The sequence below is a fragment of the Argiope bruennichi genome, chromosome X1 (assembly GCF_947563725.1).
Source record: "Argiope bruennichi chromosome X1, qqArgBrue1.1, whole genome shotgun sequence".
NCBI classification, from domain to species: Eukaryota; Metazoa; Arthropoda; class Arachnida; order Araneae; family Araneidae; genus Argiope; species Argiope bruennichi.
In genome coordinates this window covers 72,302,883-72,323,213 of record NC_079162.1, presented here as the reverse complement: position 1 = coordinate 72,323,213, position 20,331 = coordinate 72,302,883, and the positions used below count along the sequence as shown (strand labels likewise).

Below are 20,331 nucleotides of genomic sequence, written 5' to 3'. Positions count from 1 at the left end.
TGATTAATCGATTTTTTATAATAGTACCTTCAGGTTTGAAATAGCCGAATTCGAACGCAACATTCGAAAGAAAAATTTAATGAATTCCTAATAGATTTCTGACAACAAATTTAACGCATGATCACAATGTGAGTCATAAAAATATTTCACGAAGGTTATAATTATAATTCCAGAATTAATAAGTTCAGTGTTTGCATATGATTGAAATCTAATTTTAAAAAAGCCGGAAGCGATAGTAATATTTCTTCTTATAGTAGAATACGTGGGAGAAAACCGGTCGAATGCCGACAGGTGTCGCTCTCCCCGAAATCCAACTTATCCACCGGAAGTTGGATGTTAGTATAAAATGAAGAACAGTACTGACAGTTATGACTGATGTGTTGCGCTACCCTCGTCATTTTTATTTATTTGTTTATTTTTTCTTAATATTTTTTTTCTCTCCAAACTTCAAAAAGTTATAAACATTTTCTTTGGTTTTTTTTTTTTTTTTAATCTCAGATTGCTTTTGGTTTTGGTTCAAAGGACTGTCTGAAAAGCAAGTTTGGTTGAAATTATTTTCTGTAGCTTGTTTTAACTATTGTCGTAGTTTGATATTTTCTGAAATAGATTATTTTTAGATAATGATCGCTCTGTCCCGATTTTATTTATTTGTTTATTTTTTAGTGGTACGCTTTCCATATGAATGTTTAAAATAACGGTTTGGCATTACGGTTTAATATTTAAAAAAATCCTTCAGAAAATAAATGCATATGACATAACTAACGTCTACATCTAATCTGAATGCGCGCTTTTTTAGAAGATAATTACATGACATTTAAAATAATTTCATTGGCTCTTTTCAATATTTAAAATATAATCCATCAGAAAGTTACGTGCTATAAAAAAACTTCTGCATTCAATGATTTTTTGTTGTTCAGTTTAATTTACATAATTTTCAGAATAATTTTCAAAGGCAGAATTTGGATGTGCTCTTAATTTATCTCAAGCTATAATTTGCAAGCTCGGCAGTTTCTCATTTCAAAACCAAATTTGGCGCATTTTAATTCCTTCGAGATCAACCCTCTTCTCCAATTGGTGTGTATTTAAAATCTGGAGAGAGATATTTGTTTCTCGTTGCTTGGGAATGACTGGAAGTTTTGAGATCCGTTCTAAATGAATTATCATATACTTTCAAAATAGTGTGTCGATCTAATTAGACTAAATTCAACATATTTTGAACTTCCATTGACTCTAATAAGAAATAGTTGCTATTGAAAACTTTTTAATTCTATCTTTTCAGTGCTTTTAAAAAATATTTCCGATCGTAAAAATCTTTTGATACAATTAGCTCATTCGAAATAATATGTAATAAACTTCTCTCTATTTTCCATAACGTTAATTGGTTGTTTGTGTGGAATGTAGGAAGTCGCTCGTGAAAAAGTACAATTACTTATTAAAGAAGGGTTGGTGGCTTCCAAAGAAAGCTGTTGTTATAAATAAAATAATGATTGCAACTTCGATACTGAAAATGCTCTGCTAGTCACCTTCTACTTAAATTCTTATCAAAATTCTCAATTGTACTAAAGGTTTATCGTTTGTATTATCATTAATTGCATGTGATAAAAAAAATCATGCATTTTATTTCAGGTCATAAAAGAAGATTACATAATAAGTAACTCTCAAATCTTGTAATCACAAATTCAAAGAAATGAAAGCTTGCAAATTTGTTTTGACTTCAATTATTTTGCTTCAAAATTTCCTTAATAACCCTTTTTCTTTTTCTTTTATCTTTCTTTAATTCCAATATACATTGCTGTTTCAAAAAACACTTAAATCGTCTGGAATCAGAAATAAACTGTAGGAATCAGAAGCCAACAAGTCATGTAACGGTTAGGCTGTGTGCACAAAAGCAAGACAGAAACGTTTAACAGCAAATAGAAATGAAAAAATCTATTAAGAAAATAGTTAATTTTAAAATTCAACAACAATCATATGAGAAAATATATTGCAAAACAAGATTAATCGTTTTTCTGCTAAATGATGCTAAACTAATAAAGCCGTGTAAATTAAAATAAATATTTAACTATAATAAAAAAGAAAATTTCACTTCAGAAATTGATCATTGTTAGGAAAACAAATTGTCCTTTCTTCTGTTCATCTTAGAAATGAATCAAACATCTACTTAATGATGTGAGAAATTTTTCTCAAAAAATTTGCTGACGCGTAAATATATCAAGGTAATGAAGTTCAGATATCAAATTTGCGATTCGATGATGTGTTTAGATAAGAGAAATGCGAGATAAATCCTATTTGAATGCTTCAAAAGATACGATTTCAATTAAATATCCTCTAAATAATGCTTTTTGGCACGAGGAAGGTAAGTGGAGGAGGGGTGTAACAATTCTTTTCTAAACTCCTTCTCATATTGATTGTGCGTTTCATCTGCAATTCGTATTTACTATCTAATTCGATGACCTCTTCTGTACTACAGTTAAGGGACGGAAAAGCAAGAGTCATATAATTACATAAAGGGCCAAATCACATGCATAAGTTACGATTCTGAATGTGTTAAAAAACTGGAAAAGGAATATAAAAATATTTTCGACCATATTATTTTATATTGATATTCAGTCAAGGATAAATTGTAATTCATCGAATGAGTGCCTACAAATCAGGAATCCACCCTCAGTTCTATCAATTATCATCAACACGTAAACATGAAACAAGAAATGATTTTACTAACTAACATGGCTTAAATTTTAAAGCGTCTTAATCGTTTCTTTAATGGGATGAAATGTATAAAGGCCGGAAATTTAATAAAAAGAAAGACAAAGAAAATGAAATACAACTGCCCTAATTTCCAACTAGTATTGGAAAAAGGAGCAATGACTTGCATTGCTTACAGAAACATTCGAAACGTCTTGCAGCAATCGTAATAAATATTCATAAGTTAATTCCGAATGATGCCAGATAATGAATTAAATTTTTTTTCAAGCAACAACGAATGAATTCTTTTGAATTCGGGGCGGACGGAAACATTTATCATCATTTGATCTCGAAAGAAATGTCGAAAAACTTTGCAGCTTCAATACTACATTTTTTTCTGATGCAAAGCGTCGAAACTCAAGAGTTTAAGGTCCTTACTTCCAGCCGAAAATGCTATTCTAAAAATGGGCCAAGGTACAAGGCTAAAATCGAAATGTATCATGCCTCGTAGAGTTAGTTATATTCTAATGAATGCCGGCATTTCGCTAATTTTTTTCCATGCTACTTGAGGTTAAATATTGTTGAGCAAGTGAAAGGCGTTGCTTTCGGCAAAGTTCGTTGTACTACAACGTCCTCGATAATCAAGGACATTCGTCACACGGAATTAAAATGAATTAACATTAGAGTCTGAAATCGCTCGTCATACACTTGGAATAGAAGTTCAATGACTTGGTAGGCCAAGGACAAAAATTCGAAAAAGTGTGCTTGCTATTTTTAGTGTTTTCAGCGTTTGGGAGGTCTTGTTTGACATAAAGGAATGCTGAAAGATGATGGAAAGAATCAGGTATCAAGAGGCAGAGGAAAATAATCGAAGCATTTTAGAGTAAATGTCAAGTTTAAAATTATCTTCTTATTTTTTTGAAAAAATATGTTATAAATTATTTCTTATGCATTGACTTTAATACAACATGACGATTCTTAACCTGTGAAATACCAAAAGCGAAATGCGTGGAAATATTTCTTAAGAAAAATATAACACTAATGCTTGGAAGAAAAATGAGAAAATATGTTTAATTCATACTAAAAACTAAAATGCCATCTTTAAAACGTTCAATGCCGCATGACTCTCTTGTAGTTTACACCTTGTAACTAGATGATCCCTTCTCTACTATTGTAAAGATATAACAACGAAGATACCAAATACCAAATACGAATAGAAGTGAGACATGGCAGTAAATATTAAAAAGCTGATAAATGCGTGTAATTAACATTAATAACATTCTGCTCTTAATTATCAGAAATTTCACAACTCATTGGAAAAAGGCAAAATTTATCAAAAATTATTGGTTGATTAGTTATTTAGTTGGAATATCGTATTACAAGAGCCTTATTTGACCATGTTGAGCCAGCCACATTGCTACCCTGAAATTACTGGAAATAGATGTTATTAAATCATGTTTTGAAAGTTGACTAGTTCTAAAAGTGACTTGCAAGTTACAGAAAGAATTAGTAAATTATTTCTGGTCAATTCGATTTTTATCTTTCTCGCCATTTTTGTTGGGTAGGAAATTACCAAAAACTTCTTTCGAGTCATAATTCCTCACCTCATTATCGGAAAAACTTCGCATTATCTTTTAGAAGAAAGCAATTTTTGGGCAGTTTCTGCTCATTCTGGTACTAAACTGTCACGTAGTTTTAAGTGACTTTCTGTTCATATCTAAAGTGGCAATCATTTGTTAAACAATTGCGCATGCATTTATTAATATGCCGAAAATTCTTGATTGTTTCATTCGAAAAATAATTTTAAAATGAATGAACTCTTCACCTTTTTGAACTAAAAGCACATTAGCCGATCTTAGAACAGTTCGAATAAGTATTTTTTTTTTCCATGGAAAGATCCGTTTACAAATGGATTATGAAAAACTTCTGAAGGATTTGGGACATATTAAATCGAGGGTGTATATTTTTATCGTCAATGTGGATATTTTTTAGTCTCCATAATAAGGAATGGAGCATTCTCCCAAATTCTTGTTTTGACTTAAATTTTCCTTTCCCACCAGAAAATTCCTGATCCACTTTCCACAAACAGGATGCCATTGTATGGATTATGAATGCCAGTAATCTGGCAACGAATGTAACAAATTTTTGGAACTTAAACGTTCCCTTTACGCCTTTGTTTTCTAACTTTTTGGTAGTAACTAGTCAACGCCTTGATAATTACTGTTGTTTTTTCTGCAGTATGCTATTTTGTGCATGCAATTAACCTCCTCAGAAACTCGTTACATAAGTTTCATAATGTTAAAATTTCACGGTGATATAACAATGACTGGTCATTGCGAATGAATTTATAACATAAGGATAGCATTTAATGGAAGTATAATGCCATGCCAAAATGTCAGTTTTCAGGCGGAGTTATTGGGTGGGGTTATTCTCTCTCGTCTCTAACACTTATTGACAGATAAATAATTGGTTCCAATCCTAAACGTAAAATACTGCAATCGCCAATGTAACCAGATTAGTGACTTGTGAAACATCATTTGGATGTTCGCGCATGCTCGCCAAATAAATAAATGTGCGATATTAATAAATAAATAATGATAACGATAAGATATCATTATTTTTTGTTTTCTCATTTAACTATTAAAAATTTTGCTTCTCAAACAAAAATTGTGAATGGGATTTATTCCACACTGAGATAATTAATCTTAATCAGCTAATTTATAAAAAAGCGCTATTATAAATTGTGAATCTCTAAATACAAAAATTTTCATAATCGAGGATTTTATTGAAAATAAAAGATGAGTAAATAAATTGGATTTTATTGAAAATAAAAGATGAGTAAATAAATTGGATTTTATTGAAAATAAAAGTAATGAGTTTTTTTATTGCGTTCATTTTTGCTTGGAATTTCTTATTTTTTTTATTATTATTATTATTTGATTCTCTTATGTAAGTATTATGCCACTGAATTATCAAAATATTTTAAGAAAATATTACGCCATTTTTATTTATTAATGGTAATCAAAGAAAAGGAAAAATTTCATATTTATATCTTTGTAATAAATGAATACATCCAACTGTATCCAATATGTATCTATTTCCTTGCTTTTCTCCGTAATGACACTAGAAGAGAGAGAGAGAGAATATATTTTCAAATCGGTGATTTTATCTTATGTATTGTGCATTAAATTTTTATTACTTAAAGCGGACGAACAGTAATTTATCTGTGGAATTTTCAATGATTACAGTTACTATTAATTGCACAACAATTTTTTTTAAATTTAGTTTCCAGGTGTGAGATGGCCTATAGGCAGACATTTATTAATGGATCAAAGTGTCGCGATTTCCAGACAGACGATTCCACTACAGATCCACCACGCATTTCGGTTAACGTAGTCGCTCCCACAAAGCCCACTCGCTGTGTTCCAGGGATCTCCCCCACCACCGATCTTATTGCAAGAGAAACCCTCGAAGTGCGCTTACAGCGTTTACGAAGGAATGGAGAATGTCGACTTGTAGCCATTCTCTGAAATGTCCGCGCTACTTTTTTTTGCGGTAGGTGAAGAATATCTCTGAGTCTGGGGATTTTACTGGTGAATGCCGTAGGACCCTAATAGCACACATATATTGAACAATATTGTATGATATTAAATGATATTCGCGATATTGTATAATATTGTTGAATATTGAATTATATAATAATGCACAATATTGTACGATATTGTGCAACAAGCTGTGCAACCTGGGTCCTACTTACCAGATTCGGAGGTGCTTGAGGGGTCGTTTTCATAAGATTGACTCTAGAATGCTTTCATTCATAATGCTTTTGAACAAATAATTATTCTATCCAAAGAAATAAAAAAACATTCATGTAAGAATAGTGCGGAAGTATGCAGAGTTGAACAATGGCGTAGCGAGGGTTAAAGGCACATAGAGCAATATATTATTATTTTACTTTCAGTTGTCATCAGTGTTTTCTTAAAAGTAAATGAATACCAGGAATTCAGATATTAATTTTTTCACCTTCTCATTGAACTTGATTTTAAAAAGTGGAATAAATAATAATTGCCTTCATGGTGTCCTCTAAGCCAAATGTCTTTTGCCCCCTGGACACCACTGGAGTCAAGCGGGGAATTAATGGCACCTTCTTCATTCAACCAGGCTTTAGAATTACAAAAGCTTATAGCCAATAGCCATCGTACAGCTTTTAAATGGAAATCAAATCGAACAAAATCCGTGACACTGTGTCATCCTAGACTGTTCTTTGTTTTAATATAAAATTTAAAAAAATATTCTTATGTCTATTCTTTTTAATTTGGGTATAGATTAGGAGTTTTGGAATTCACAGCACCAGAAGCTACATTTGGTATAAGTTTAAAGAAAGCTCAAAATTATCATCCGCCTTCTCAAGTTTTGTATTAGAAACAGACTACCAGATTCGCTCGCTTGTTTGAAAGTAATAATTTGCCATTTTTCCTCCGCGATGAAAAGAAAGATAATTTTCGCTTCTGTGACTGAATGTATCGGTGTATATCATGACAGAAACATTTAACAATTGGCATTTTTTATTTTGTGTGTAAAAATTCATATTTTACTTCCTTTTCCTATAGAGGCAATCCTATTTCTAAATCCGCCTACAAACACTATTTTGATGACTTCATGAACCATAAATCCTCGCGTAGGCGGATCACGGTATCATCATTCTCTTCTTGATAATAATATTCTACTGTCTGACTGAAAACAAATAAAACGCGTCTCGATTTATTTCGTAAGCTTTCTATAAAAAAACTTATCCACTTAGCAGAGTATTTCCTGAATATGAAAACTTCTTCGTGAAGTATTCACTCTCACTGCTACGTATGCCGACTCTGTGACGTAAACTGTGACGTTAATATTGTCTCGGGCGCGGTCGAAATGATTTAACCCAATGCGATTCCAAGCTCTAATACTGGGAGTCATACTCGGTTACTAGCCTGAGGGCCAGGCGTGGTCTAATGTCAGGCGAATGAATGCTCCAATAATTGGCGTTCTTTCCCACCCACTTGTACACGAGGCTGATCGCAAAGGACTCCACCCACATATCGTCACTTTTTATCTACCAATCGGCGCCCACGGCTGTGAACTACAAGCGTAGGCAGTTATTTTTTCATCTCGAATTTTTTTTTTCGTACTTTCATTCAAGGCTAATAACCTGAGAGTCAATCGGCATTTAAGTGCAATTATTAAAATGAAATAGTGGTCCAGAAAAAGGAAGTAATTAAGTGATTTGTTGCAGAGCTTCTGCCTAAATGTTTCAATGCAACACGAATTTTCGCTCTAAAGTAATCAGTTATGAAATGGAAAATTTGAATATGCCTTTTAAGGATGTTTCTCTTATTAAATTAGGAAGCAATGAGTGTTATTAAGGAAAATGATTGGTTTCTTCAGATAACAAGTATCATTCTTATCGGCCAAAGTAATTGATGTCAGTCACAGAAACTAAGCTTGCTTCCTTACCGGTCAAAGTAATCGACATCGATCAATCTAAATAAGTAATTTTACAGCATTGCATACAAAGACATACTTTAATTTATGTAAAGCATATCACGATATCTCCATTATTGATATATCTTATGCAAGAATCGATCAATACTCATAAAATCTGTCAAAGATCTCCATTTTTACTGCAAAATCTATTCAAGTTCGTGTAATTATTACAACGCATATCGTGACATATGTTTAACACTTGTTATGAATATTATGCTATTGCAGGAAGGGTGATCTATCTTACGTAAGAATATCATAGTATAGATCATTCATCTTCGGTTTTCCCATTGATGTAGTGTGGAAGTTTAGAAAGGAGCAGACAACTCAGATGTCGCCCTCTTCATCTAACACTGTTCAGAATTAGAAGGTTCGTCCCAAAATAACTTGCGTGTTACTTCAAAATGGGAAGTTAATATAACTAAACCATCTACGACCTACCATTCTAGCTGTAACTAGAAAGTGCAGCAGAGGCTTAGGTATAAACAAAGAAGGATGGTCCTGACATAGCATTATTACTGCAAAATCTAATTACACTCGTAGTAAGGCATTCTTATTCAGGAGCCCCAAGTTGCGCGGTACGGTTATTGATTTGATAGGCATACAAAATTTTTGGCTTGAAAGATGATTTTATTTTTTACTTAATGAGATTCTTCGTGGCTTCTAAATTTCTTTTCAGTAACATATATCATTCTTATAGATTTAAGAAATCGATGCCAGTCGGCCCAAATAGGCATCTTTACCAGTCACAGTAACTGGTGTTAGTCTAAGATTCAATTCAAGATCATTTATACACAAATAATCCAATCCAAGAAGTAAAATTTTTACAACATTTGTATTAGAGGTATTAGGGAGCGACCATATGATTGTGAGCTATAGTCACCCCACTCTCGAAACTTTCTACTCCAAAATAAAGGACCATGATTGACGACCACGTGAAGGCGGATATTTAGCACCAAGGTCACATGTTCATCAGACCTAAATAAAAAAGGGTTTTAAAAACTACTTCTAAAATACTTAAAAATTCTTCACCTTACAGATCCTTTAAGGTTACCGCCACACATACGAAGGATCTTAAACAGAACTCCTCCTACTGCATTACTTTAACTTTTAAATTTGAGATTTAAGGAAGGTATTTAAATGTTTAACTTAGTTTAGTTTGATTAGTGCCTGCTTTTGAGTTTACTTTGGGACAGATAACTTAGTTTTGAACAACAACTGTGCCGACATCCCGCCTCCAAACTTCTACACCACGCCATCGAAATTCTATTATTGGAATGAATTGTGTTCCTAAATGTTTCTCTATCCGCGAAACTAGTTATGGGAAGTCTCTTAATTTTAAGGCTTTCTCCAAGGTGATGAAACGATGTATTTGTAATCTGATTCTACAAGAAAATATTTTGAACAGTTTTAAACAGAGAAACGCATCTCCTAGTGGAGTGGCTGAAAATTTTTAAGCCCTTTCCTCCAGACCATTTAATACGTCTAAACAAAAATACTAATACGATGATTTTAAAACGTCTAGATTTGCTTTGAATAGATATTATATATTAAAATTTCTTTTCTATTATAATAGATAATTTGATGCTCCAATTTCTTATTAATTTTGGAATATCAGAGTCACAGAAATCGTTGCACCTAGAGAAGGATGAAGAATGAAGAGAATTAATTTTAAAACCTGGTTACATTATACTTCATTTCTATATTTAAATAAAAATGAACGAAATAACGAAAATCGGGGGAAAAAACACAAAGCATTAAATAATTACCATAAACTAAATGTTTATCATTGGTTAAGGCTTCGGCTGATATTTTTATACTTACATGCTTATATGGATCGTGGGGAAATGCTAATGTTTAAATTAGATAATAATATATATTTCATTTCGAAAAGGGTGAGAAGGTATAAGAACCCCTCCCATAGGAGCAGTGATTTAGTAATCGAGGCATAACGCTTCTTCCTTTTTATCTCACTAGTAATATTTAATTCAGAGAGCGAAGTAAGTGCATATATAGATGTTTCTGTGGTGCCCCCAAAGAATGCCACCTAGAGCATCTGTGCCCCCTCTGTTTTCCCTCTTGTCTCAGAAAGTTAAAACTAGAGTTCCGGAAGCCATGCATTAAGATAATCAAATAATTACATACAGCACCTATAAAATGCTACTACCAAAAAAAGAAATGCACTTACGTCCAAAAATCGGGGAGAGTCCCGTACTTATCAGCTATCTTATCTAAAGGCAGTTTGTAGTATTCACAGAGCAGATTCATGGGCGAATTTTGATCTTCGGATGCTGATCCTCCGATGTTCAACATGGCAGACGTCGCAGCAGTTAGAGGATGGTCATAAATCGTTCGCCAAGCCTCTTCCCCATCGGGCATATCAGGGACTCGATCCGAGCCCTCTGGATTGTTGGATGTGAGCTCGTCGACGATTTCTTTATTCTTCCTGCAAAGGTAACAACAAATCGCTTCGTTAAACACTCAAATAGCCAGCAAGTTTTTGCTATGCAAAGTGACATTATATGCAAGAATAGATTTCTTGTATCATTACGGGAATCAGCGGTCTCACTCATCTATGCTTCAGTACGAAATGTTTATGCATTTTTCATCTTGAATGGGAGGGGAAATTGAGATTTTAGTATGCGCAGTAACATTGCTACTCAGAATAGATTTCATGTATCATTTCAGGCTATTACCGAAACAAGTGGTCTAAGGATGCAGATAATTTATAATACAGCATGAAATGGTTATGTAATTTCTGTTCTTAAGATGATTTTGAAATGAATTACTGATTTGATGACTCAACTAGTGAAATCGTAATATTTATTGAAACAAAAAAAAAAAAAAAAATCACCATTGTTTTGGAGCAGTTAGAACCAATTTAGTCAATTTTATTCAAATGTGACCAGTAAATGAAGGCCGAACCGCATTAATAAACATGAAATTCCAAATTTAATTTGATTATAAATCCCTATTTTTTTAGAGTAATGCGGTTTGAAATCCCCAATATTTACAATAAATTTTGCATGGAGAAAGTGTGCGGGTAAGTAGGGGACAGAAAATAATTTGTACAACAATGTCAAATAAAAAAATTGATTATGAAATGGTTACAACGACTAAAACAGAAATGACATTAAGTATTTAAAAATCCATAAAAAACTATGAAGAGCACTTCTTTATCTATCTCTAGAAAAGGTCTAAAAAGAATTGAAAATTCTAAGATCTGTTAGAATAATTTTCCATTTTAAAGATATAGGGAAAGATTCGTAAATTTGAACAGCTGAAATGAATTGAAACTGTCTTTACAACTCTTCAACTTTCTGCACCACACCAACAAAAGCATGGGGGAAAAAATCAGCGAATACTTTTAACTACATATCGTTTAGTTATTTTTTACACATTTCTCTGCTATTTCTGGCAAACCTTACTTGAGAAGAGAAAGAATTGCATATTTTAAAATCTATTAAATCTATCTCTATCAGCATTCCATTTAAATCTCAATTTTGGATGTTCAAACGAAGAGCTGAGTAGTTTCAATTCTCCATACTTCTACACTATGCCAACACGAATATAGAAAAAAAAATTATCGAATATTTTTGTTTAGATTATTAAAATCATTCTAAAAATATGCAAAATATTTGTATTTTTAAATAATATTTAAACAATAAAAGATATTCTTCTTATTATTATACTTGTTATTAACAACACAAACTTAGATTTTACTGTTGGCATCAACCCAATCTATAGATGTAAATATAATATCCATTTTTTAATAAAAATCTTTTTTAGTTTTTTCCCGATATTAAAATCTTTTTCAAGGTTTATTTATTTATTGAATATATTTAAATTTATCATTTTATTCCATGTTCCGTTTTAATACAATAAAGGATGGAAAACATGGAAATTAAATGCGCATGTATGTGAAAGCAGGATACAAACAAATTTAAGCAAGTTTCTAAAATATTCTATTTTGGAATGATTGACACTTTTAAAATCATATTTCGACCTCCCCAAAAGAAGCAAGAATGAACTCCAGTGATCTTTTAGCCTGAACTAAGTCATAATTTGCTGTAAATCTAGGTCAGATTCTTTCTTTATCCTCTTCTAATTCTTTCTACAAGAAGAAGCAGACACTTTTGAATTAGTATTGTATACTGAAGACACCGATGAATAGTATAACCACTAATATATTCAATACAAAAAGAATAGTTTACGAAACTTTCTAAGTGTTCATCAATTGGTTATTTCATAATACCTACTTTTTGAAAAATATTAATTCTAGGGTTGCCATGATGAATCTAAATCGAGTGCTTTCTTCACATCTTCGTCAAAAATAAAGTGCGTTTTGTGTTGTTTAGTCAAGCATATCGAGTATGAATTTTACTTTCTTCCCTTTAATCTATTGGGTCTAAATTTTGAAGCGTATCTACAATTTTTGGTGCAAAGAATTACAATTTTAAATTATTATTAGAACTAAAATATTTGTACATATTCTGCCTGTAAATCATTGCTTTTACATATACATTACAGATGCAGATCGACAAACAGATAATATTACGATAAATTTAGTACAAAATTTGACGCTTTAATTTTGGTGATAAAAACTTTTGCTAAAATTCATCCATCTAAAACATTGCTTTTTTGAATTATCGTCCTCGTACACACGGATGGATGGACAAATACTTTCTTTTCGATAGATTATGTGCAAATATTGATACCGATATACAATTTTGGGGGGATCGACTACATACTGAATTTCATTCCTCTAGCTCGTACCGTTTTAGTAATATATTCTGTTCACAGAGAGTCCAAAAGGATTTTTTCTGACTGATGGAGATATAACGTGTGGGGATTTATAAAAATTTCGAATTCAGATTATTAGCGTTTTTAAAAGTAACTATCTTTTTAACCATCTAAATTCAAGCTTAAAAAATACTTTAATTCTTTAGTTGCGAAGGTTTTGCACTCTACTTGGAATATAATAACTGTAATTTTAAATATCTTAAATTGCAGTAAAAGCAATACTTTATTTTTAGTTCCATTTTCACTTCTAAAATGGGCAATCTCTATTCTAAATTGTTAAAGCCAGTTTTCTCTTTCGCATTTTTGTTATGCTACAGCTCTCGCCGATGACGTCACGGTGTGTTTTTCTGAAATAGTAATGGCTTAGATTCGCTACCAATAATATATGAAGAGTAATTAAAACTCTTCTTTAACCGAATAAGTTTTAAGTTTAAAATAAACTGAGTTATGGATTTTTTTCCCCCTCACGAATGTATTTTTTTTTAAAGATGATTCTACAATACATATCGTTTATCTTTTATTATATGTATTATATATAAATTTCATTTGATTTCAACCTAATTCGAGAATATTGAGATGTTTCAAGACAATTTGCTTTTTGCTATATTTAACATAACCGACGCCATGCATCAAGACATGTTGAAGAAAATAATTAAAAAATCAAATACACAAAGAGGTTTGCAAAAACCTAGGGAAATGGATTTTCAACGAAAACAATACCCGCACTCCTTTTTATCGAATCACTATTTACAAAAAGGGTGGGGAAATTCCAAAATGAAGTGTTTTTTCTTGTTGAATTTATTACGACACAATGGAAGATTTAGTGTTTTCATACGAAATTTTAGTCTATTAAGCAACATATTACAATTATGGTGAAAATATTTACATAACAAAAATAAATTTCCTTAACAGGATAATAAGAAAATATATTTTTTTAAATAATGTCTTATTGTTTACGTATGAACTGCTCACATAAATATTATGGTAACAACGCGTAGTTACTATAACAATAGTTCAATTATTTTTACTAAGAAAATATGATAAAATGATAGATTAATATTACCATAAAAAATCTAATAATTAGTTACCTTCATTTTTCTTTCCAGAAGTGCGAACATATAAATTGTCGTACCTGTTAATTTTATTTTCGTTGCCATAAGCGTACTTCTTTTTAAATGTAGAAAGTGATATCGTGTCCTTGGAGGAAATAGCAACGGTAATGAAAACCGCAAATTATGTTGTAAACCGCAGCCACGGTAATGAAAAATCTTTCCTTGGAAGTTCCTCTCTGTCTTTATATTAAAAACAATACAAGCATTTTTAATTTATAAAGAGTGCAGACTAATTTATGACATTTTTTACCTCTAGTTGAATTGCAATCGCTTGGAAAACACGATTTTGGGGACAAGAATTTTGAGAAATTTATTTCCTTGTCATGGAATATTTCTATAAACTACCATTATTATCTGTGACTCACGAAAATTGTATAAAAAATTATTAGCTGTGACTCACGGAAATTTTATAAAAAAATATTAGCTGTGACTCACGAAAATTTTATAAAAATTATTAGCTGTGACTCACGAAAATTTTATAAAAAATATTTTTAAAAGTATTTAGTTAATATATCATCATGGAAATAAACGTTTTCCTTTTCTTCCAAAGATTTCAAACTGAAATTTCTTGCCAGTTATAGAAATATAAAGCATGCCTACTTTAATCATGGCTCAGTAGCTGATTTCTAAACCATTAAAGACAGTTTCAATTGGAACCGGTAGGAGGGGTCTCCTCGAAACTTTCTCGCTTAGTTTCTAATAAATATACTTGAGTATAATTAATCACATACCATTTGCAAACAATAATTATATTTCAAAACAGACTGTTAGAATGTGATCTTTGGCGATGAATCACTGGAATGCGGTCAGTACTCAAGCGGCTGAAAACCGAATGTATATTTTAGAGCCTTTTATCAACTCATCAAAACCAAAATTAGACACCTAACTACAATCGTATTCACAAAATCACATACCAAATTTCATATATTTAAGCTATTGCATTTTTGAGTTATCGCTTTTACATATTTTTGAAAGTATAGACCGACTGATATATTTACGGTTCCCATTTAGTAGGCTTTGTCAAATCATCCAGATTTTTTTTTCTACTTCTGTAATGGTATTTACATGATTTCTAAATTATTTATAATACACGATTTAGGAATATTTTCTAATAAAGCAAGATAACTAGTATTCCTAATAACCAATGTGCGTATTACAAATACGAAACTCGCAAAAATAAGTTATATATACACAAAAAACATTGTTAACACAAAATAGACATTATTTTCAAAATGCATTAGATTTAAAAATAACTATTCAATTTTGCTTATTCTGTATTGCTTTCAGTAATTAACGTTCAATTTTGACACTTAACGTCATTTTTCCGTGAAAATAACCTTAAAATAACTTAAAATAATACAACTAGCCAATGCTCAATAACAAAATCCCATTTAAAAGCATCATGTGAGCTCTATTAAAACGATTTGCTAATTGGTAAAGTGAATGATTATTCCGTAAAAGTGCACTGCGCCGAGTATTTTGCAAAAGTAAATTACTGTGACGTTTTGAAGATGCTGTCAATTCATCATGCCCTACAGTGTCTTCTTTTTTACTGAGGATGAAGGATTGTTTGAAACGAAATAAGCATTTCTTAAGTACTTCTAATTCTTTTCAGTTGATGCTTAAAAAAAAAAAAAAAAAGGATAAAAAACCGTTTTTACTTACTTTTATGCATAATTATTTATGTCAATTTTTTTACACTTTTAAATATACCAATAGCTTTCAGACTACCTGCATTTCTTTATAGAAAACTATCTCAAGTTTCATATGAGTGAATAACATCACCATTCGAGTTAATTATAATTACATTTAACATGCTGATCTCCCCCTCCTTCCGCGATCTCTAACCAAAAAAAGAAGGTAACCCAAAAGACTAATCGGATGGCTACTAACGGATATTAATACAATTAATAATGAAAATAAACCCCTTTTATGAATTTCTCATACACGACGCCCTCACGAAGATGCATAACTGATCATTGGCGATGAGGCCGTTAACCAGACACAATACATTCGTTATACGTCTAGGGAACGGAAAACTGCTTACTTAAAAGGCAACTTCTCATCCTCGTACTTGAGGCGACCCTCGGTAGATTTAGGAGGAATTAATAAGAATAGTTGGGTAGATGAATATAATTCAAACTTAAACATTCATATAAAAAGAAATGTTCTATTTTATTAACTTATAAGATTTATAAATAAATGAAATAAATCTCGTATTTACATCAACCTCTAGCTTTTGCAGATTTTTTTAAATATTGAAACTTATTATTATTATTATTTTATAAATATTGCCTCATTCTTCTTGTCCTGAAAACTTTCAGTATTCCTAACTTTAAAAATATTACAAAAATTCTCTTTTCAGCTGGTTTTCTGAATGTAACAATAATCAATTTTACTATATTATCTTCTATAGAAAAAACAATTTTATTTAATTATGTGTTATGAGAAAGGTAGTTTCATAAATGGATTTAACTTTATTTTCATATGTAGAAAAAAATTATAAATCTGTCTTGAACCTTATGTTTTTATCTTTTATTTTGATAATAGATAAATGATAAAAGCATGCAATTCACGACAAATTAAAATTGCTCCAACATCGGAATAATCGACATATAAAAGCCAAACTTTTGTATCTATCTTAAAAATAAAAAAAGTGTATCAAAATATTCATTTTTCTACCTGAAAAAAGGGTGAATATAATTTAAACACACATATATATATATATTTGTTAATCTTGCATTTTTATTCTGACAGAACTAAAGGACAAAATAAAGAAAAATAAAATAAAATAAAAATCCTTGAAAGATTTGACTTGTCTTGTTTATTAAAATACTCGACATATAAAAGCAACAAATTCTATTTAATGTTATTAGCCTTTAAAAACACTATCCAAATTCACTTTTCAGTTCATTTTTCTTGTGAAATAATAACACATTTTATGTAAGTTATTAACAAAAGCCTTTCAGTCCATCGATGTTTGCTATTCATTGAATTTTATTTCATTGAAAACGAAATTAAAAGCAAACACAAAGTCCTACGCGAAGAAAAAGAGTAAAAAGACAAATGCAAACTAAACCGTTTGTTTAAAATAGCGAAAGCGGACATCTTTAACACAAATAAAGTAGTTACAGAAGATGTTCCAGCTAATCCGTTATACGATGTAACTGAGAGTAATTATGTTACTGTTGAGCGATCATGCAAAGCAAAGTTAAGTTACATGTGTTGAATTTGTTATATCTCCAAGGACAAGAAAGTGAAATTGTTGCAGCGAATGCTTTGTTGACGAGAGAGCGCAAAAAATCACAAACAAAATGAATAAATGAGTTTTTTACACGATATATCTGTCACGATTTTTATTTCGCAGCGAATTTTAGTTGAATATTTGTGACATTCGCAACACTTGAGATAGTTTTGAAGGTTATACTATACAATTATGAGAAGTACTGAACTCATTTTTTTTTCTAATAATGGCTTTGAAAACATGTGATTCATATTAACTTTTTTACATGTTTTCTCACTGATATGAATCTAGTGCGTCATTCAGCGAAATCGGAAGATAAAAATTCAATGCACTTTTTTCAGTTGGTTGAAGAAATGAAAAATGAATCGATGGAGTATCCATAATCTATAGATAATTTTCTACAATGTATCTATCTACTGCTCATTTTTTATGCGTCACCGAGGATACTTACTAAAAGCTATTTTTTAATCAAATATTTTTGCTATGTATGACAAAACTGTATTTGTACTTCATATTCGAGCATTTCATGGATTCTCTTTGTTTATCTAAGTGAAATAAAATCCTTTATATAACCGTGCATTAGAGGTGTAAACGTATAGTCATAGACAGTGATACCAAGTATTTTTTTTTTCAAAACCGTTTGATAGAGATTGCTTGAGGTCTCCACTAAATTTTCATTTGTATATGCTTCATTATTTTCTATTCATAATGTTATTTTTTAATCTACGTATAACGCTCTGTAGAATTCTTCATAAATAATATCTTGCATTATTTGATGCATTGTGAAAGAAATCAATCATGAAATCATGTATTACAAGCTATGACATCGACATGGCCATGTGTTTTATTCTTTACTCCTCAAAGAGGGAGAGTACCACAAATATGTGGGGGTGAGGTTCAATATTTTTACTTCTTCTGTACATTATATGTATATTAAATGCTGTATATTAAAAAAGATTTGCTGTTGGAGATAGTCTCCCAGCAGCCATTTTCAAGGAGTACAGATCTGATGAAAAACAAAGTAGTAAAGGTAAAAAATACAGTTGAATCTTTAAAATAGAAAAGGGGCAGTGCAATATTTTTGAGATATTTTCCACATCAGAATACACACAATGCGGTCTACACAATATCACAAAAACATCATAGTAATATTGCAGAGTGTTTTGCATGATTTAAGTCAAATGGTTTTCTCTCCATTTTCTGTATAGTAAGAAGAATTTGACTATCGGAGATTTGTTCATTCATTACATATAGCCCATTTTAAAAGGAGTACAGAGCCGGCTCTGATGAAACATAGCTTATTAACCCTTTGACTACAAATTTTTAAAAATCGTTTTCTCTGCGATCGCCTAGAAAAGGAAGACAATAGCTTCTGTATTAGACAAATCTATTCAATTTTTTTCATATGTTTTTAAACCCCTGTGGCCAGACCATGACGGCCAAATACACCCCCCCCCCAAAAAAAATAAACCCTACTTTTATTTAGAATTATTTAAGCTGATTTTAAAAGGTTAGTGAGATGTATATGTCCTGTTGGTAGCCAAAAGAGTAATCCATGGAAATAAAAGCTTGGGTCGAATTTTTTTTGTAGCAGCTTTATATAGTGCAATATTGTTCTTATACTGTTCAATGATTACAATATGATACGCACAAAATAAAAAATAAAAAAATATTCGAGCAATATTGTTGAGTATCTTGCATTACTTTGATTTCCTTCCATTCTCTGTCTCCTGTTATCGGCGAAGGGTTTAATCATTACATGTACCACATTTTACAAGGAAAATAGGGCCCATTAAACATGCGAAGTGAATCGTACAGATAAAAGCATGTTTGAAGTCTCTTTATTTGCACCGGAATACAATTCAATGCTGTTGCAATAGTGTTCAACATTTACAAATTGGTAGGAACGATATCATAAAAACATTGCTGCAATATTGTAGACTTTCTTGTACTATTTAGGTCTGATGAATTTCCTTCCATTGCCTATGTAGTACAAGGATTATGGGTATCAGGGATGGGTTCGGTCATTTCACATGGCCCATTTTAAAAGGATTACATAGTTGGATTTCACGAAACACTACGTATTAAACCGTATAAGTAAAAGATTAAGTGAAACTTCAAAAACAACACAAACATATATTGCAATACTTTTTCGATATTGTTCGATATTGCGATATTGTATGTGGCATATTGCGAATATGCCCAATACAATATCATAAAATCATCATAGAATATTGTTATGTTATGTAATTGTGTTGAAACACTGGTATTCCAATGATTTTCAAAATGAAACTGATATATTCGAAACTCAACTGTTGATATTGATACTTCAAATAAATAATTTAATGAGCCCGACTCAAGGATAAAAACATTTAAGATATATCACAGATATCGAATTTTATCTGATCACAAGAACCCTAGATAGAGAATCTTAGAGATGATCTTAGATCACAAGAACCTTTCATTACATAAACCTTTCAAACTGCATCAGACTAATTGCATTTGGATGCTTATTCCTGGTGATATAAATGACGAATTGAAATTACTTTTTATTTCCATTGGTAATTTTAACTAATTCTACTGATGACATACACCACATACCTAACATTTTTAAAATTCACATGAAAAGAAAATATATTTACATTCCGTTAATGTCTTCGAATCGTGTTTCCGGATATTCTTGCATTCCATTATTCGTAAACTAAATGAGATATTAATCTGTTCTTTCACTCAGAATTTAATTAACAATTGCTTAACCTAATTAGAGTTCTCTAAAAGACTTTTAGTAAACAAAGTATACGCCTTTGTGAAATTCCATCTGTAAAGGTGCAGTCGAAGTCATCTTCAACTCATTATATGACAATTCCAACCCAGTTTCCCACCCTTGACATAGCACGGATTCTCTTTAGAAAACGCACTACGAATGGCCTTGATAGCCTTGTTGAACCGTTATTATGTAATACA

At 31.2% G+C, this 20,331-nt stretch overlaps 1 protein-coding gene across 4 annotated transcripts in view; it reads right to left on the bottom strand.

Moving 5' to 3' along the window:
- The window catches only part of LOC129958915 (grainyhead-like protein 1 homolog), a 220,731-nt gene that overhangs the window by 167,769 nt on the left and 32,631 nt on the right, over nucleotides 1–20,331 (bottom strand). For all 4 annotated transcript variants that reach the window (XM_056071651.1, XM_056071653.1, XM_056071652.1 and 1 more), the window contains exon 2: nucleotides 10,397–10,654. In XM_056071651.1, the coding sequence (XP_055927626.1) occupies nucleotides 10,397–10,654 (258 nt within the window). The remainder of the gene's footprint in view (nucleotides 1–10,396; nucleotides 10,655–20,331) is intronic.